Genomic DNA, 2,500 nt, shown 5'->3' with positions numbered 1-2,500 from the left:
AAGTCTTTCGATTCAAGAAGTGACTTTGTGTTGTACACTCAAGTACCTGTTAAGTCCTTTTAGAAATCAATGTCCGATCATCGATAAAAGGGAAATTCTTATTCTATATTCATGTTGGTAGAAAAATGATTACACAATGGAAGTATCCAGAAAGAACTAATTACGGTATAAAAAAATATCTGGATACGTGTGGACGGAGCCTGACATACATACGTTTTTTACTACCATGCAATTTTCAAGCGCCCTCTAGAAAAGTGCACATTCGGCGCACGAGTTTCTCACGCGAACCGAAAGTATATTTCCAACAAGATTCATGATAAACTAGGCCTTTAAGCTGCAGTTTACTTTGGCGAAAAGTTCATGTCACCTTTTTGTTCATTGGTCTATAGCTGAAAAGATAATAAAATTTCTCTTTTTTTACAAAAACAATAGAAGTATTAAATGTTATTTTATTAGCTTCATCAGATAACGATAAGCATATGTTAATGAGTCAAAAAATTATGTGAAAAAGGATTCACCTTTAACCTGGAAAATGACTATTCGCCCAATTAAAACGGGATAAGGAGTAAACTAGCTTTTAAAGGCTGGAAAATTTTGGAATACACAGCGAACTACAACTAGAAAAACATGCGAAAAATAAGCATAACTTCTATCAAACTTTGTTCGAAATACTGGCTGAATACCTGTCGGTAAAACGTTTGTTAGATTTAAAAGAACCAGAGGGGCCATGAACGGCAAAGTCTGTCCTTCTCCTTTAGTTTAATTTCGGCACCTTGATGGTACTCTCACATACTGGTTAACGCCACAGTGCTCAGGGTTCTTGCAGCATTTAAATAGTCACAACAGTATCAAATTTACCACTGAATTTAAACAGGGCAAAGAAATTCCATTCTTTGACATCCTGTAAAGCACGGCCCTCTATCGTTTATATTTTTTAAAAAATTAATTTGCAGATTACATTCCTTGACCAACTTCCTTACCAAACCACATTTCATCTCCCAAGTTCCACGTTGGGTTATCTTTGCAGGGCTTGGGTTCATATTTCCACTTAGGATTAAATACGCGGTAATCAAAATTTGTGGTTTTACAAAATCTTGCAAAATCAGGAATAGCTGAAACGTCTTTAGCGTTGTCATTAGCTCTTAGCCCCAGATAATACATGGTCTTACCATATGCCCCATGCGCACCTAAATGTGAGGCACAAACATTCGAGATGTTACTAAATCGAGGAACATGTGACGCTGGAGGCTGATGATGTAACCTAGTATCGTGGAAGTATGTTTTGTTTAGAATACTGCTCAGCCACAACATGACTTGTTGGTCCGCATGTGGATGACACAACATCGAGCTTTCGTTCTGCGCCAAGAACTTCTGAATAATATCTTCGGAGAATATCATAAATGCTTCATCCAGCCATGTGATTCCTGCTTGACAGTGGAAAAATCCCCAGACTAGATTTTGTTTTGGTCTCAATGGAAGCTCAGAAAGAAGCCTTTTTGTGCACAAGAAGTAGTCATCATCGATTCTAAGTAGGTACTGAAAGTTAAATTTCGCCGCTGCCCATTTGATTTGGTTAAGGAAGCGGAATCCAAACTGCCCACGGCCACCTTTAAGAGGCTGGAGCTTAATATCCTTGTATTTATCCTTTTCGTTTAAAATAAGGTTACGTTGAATTCCGTCTGTTATAAGTCCATCAGTCATGAAGACACATTCAACCTGAAGAAAGAAAAATTCAAGTTACACCCACGAGGTCAGAACTGCCCTTATGTCCCGGGTGTCGTGTGAGCCATCTTCAGGGCCTTTCTCGTGTAAATCTGGGATGCGGCCCTCCCAGAATCCAAGAGAAAAGCCCTGGGACCCCAGCCTAGTCCCTAGGCGTTCTATCTTGCCCGTTGTCCGCGCGAAGTCTGCGAAAGAGCGGGCGAGTCTCTGTCGATGACGTCACAGCTCACGTTAGAGTCCAGAGCCCACTTGTTCGAAAGCCGATTAGTCCTAACTCAGGATTAAGGTTTATTCTGGGTTTCTTGTTCTTTTGTTCAAAAGCATTTTCCCGGATAATTTTCACTATTCTTTATAGAGCATCAATTCATTACATTACAGGCAAAAAGAATTAAACTGAATTTGATTTTTAAGCTTTCATATCTGAATTTATACTTCGCACTAGAGCGGTTTTCACTTGACTGTCGAAAGGGATTGGTTTTGGTTTTGGTTTTGGTTTTACTACGTCCTTTGGTTGGCTAGTGTATTTACTTTGGTTTTGGTTTTACGACAGTCAAGTGAAAACCGCTCTAACCCCGGGTTATCTTAACCCTGCTTCGAACAACCCGGCCTAGGATTGACCGAGCCGAGACTCCAAGGAACTATGCTCCTGGGGCCCGTTTCTTCAAAGTCCCGGTAACTTTACGGGCCCGAAATAGAATATTCAGATTATATACTGATAGTTTTATCATATCATCTGTAAAACTACTGAAACTTCGAGCTTTAATGTAAATGACAACAG

The 2,500-nt window shown here is 39.7% G+C and overlaps 1 protein-coding gene across 1 annotated transcript in view; it reads right to left on the bottom strand.

Moving 5' to 3' along the window:
• Positions 1–923: 923 nt before the first annotated feature.
• Positions 924–2,500, bottom strand: part of LOC140930063 (beta-1,3-galactosyltransferase sqv-2-like) — a 3,376-nt gene continuing 1,799 nt past the window's right edge. The window contains exon 2 of the mRNA XM_073379719.1: positions 924–1,716. Within this exon, the coding sequence (XP_073235820.1) occupies positions 955–1,716 (762 nt within the window). The 3' untranslated portion in view covers positions 924–954. The remainder of the gene's footprint in view (positions 1,717–2,500) is intronic.

This window comes from Porites lutea, chromosome 3, assembly GCF_958299795.1.
Source record: "Porites lutea chromosome 3, jaPorLute2.1, whole genome shotgun sequence".
Lineage (NCBI taxonomy): Eukaryota > Metazoa > Cnidaria > Anthozoa > Scleractinia > Poritidae > Porites > Porites lutea.
The sequence above is the reverse complement of the archived record's forward strand: the minus strand, read 5'-3'. Positions and strand labels throughout refer to the sequence as shown.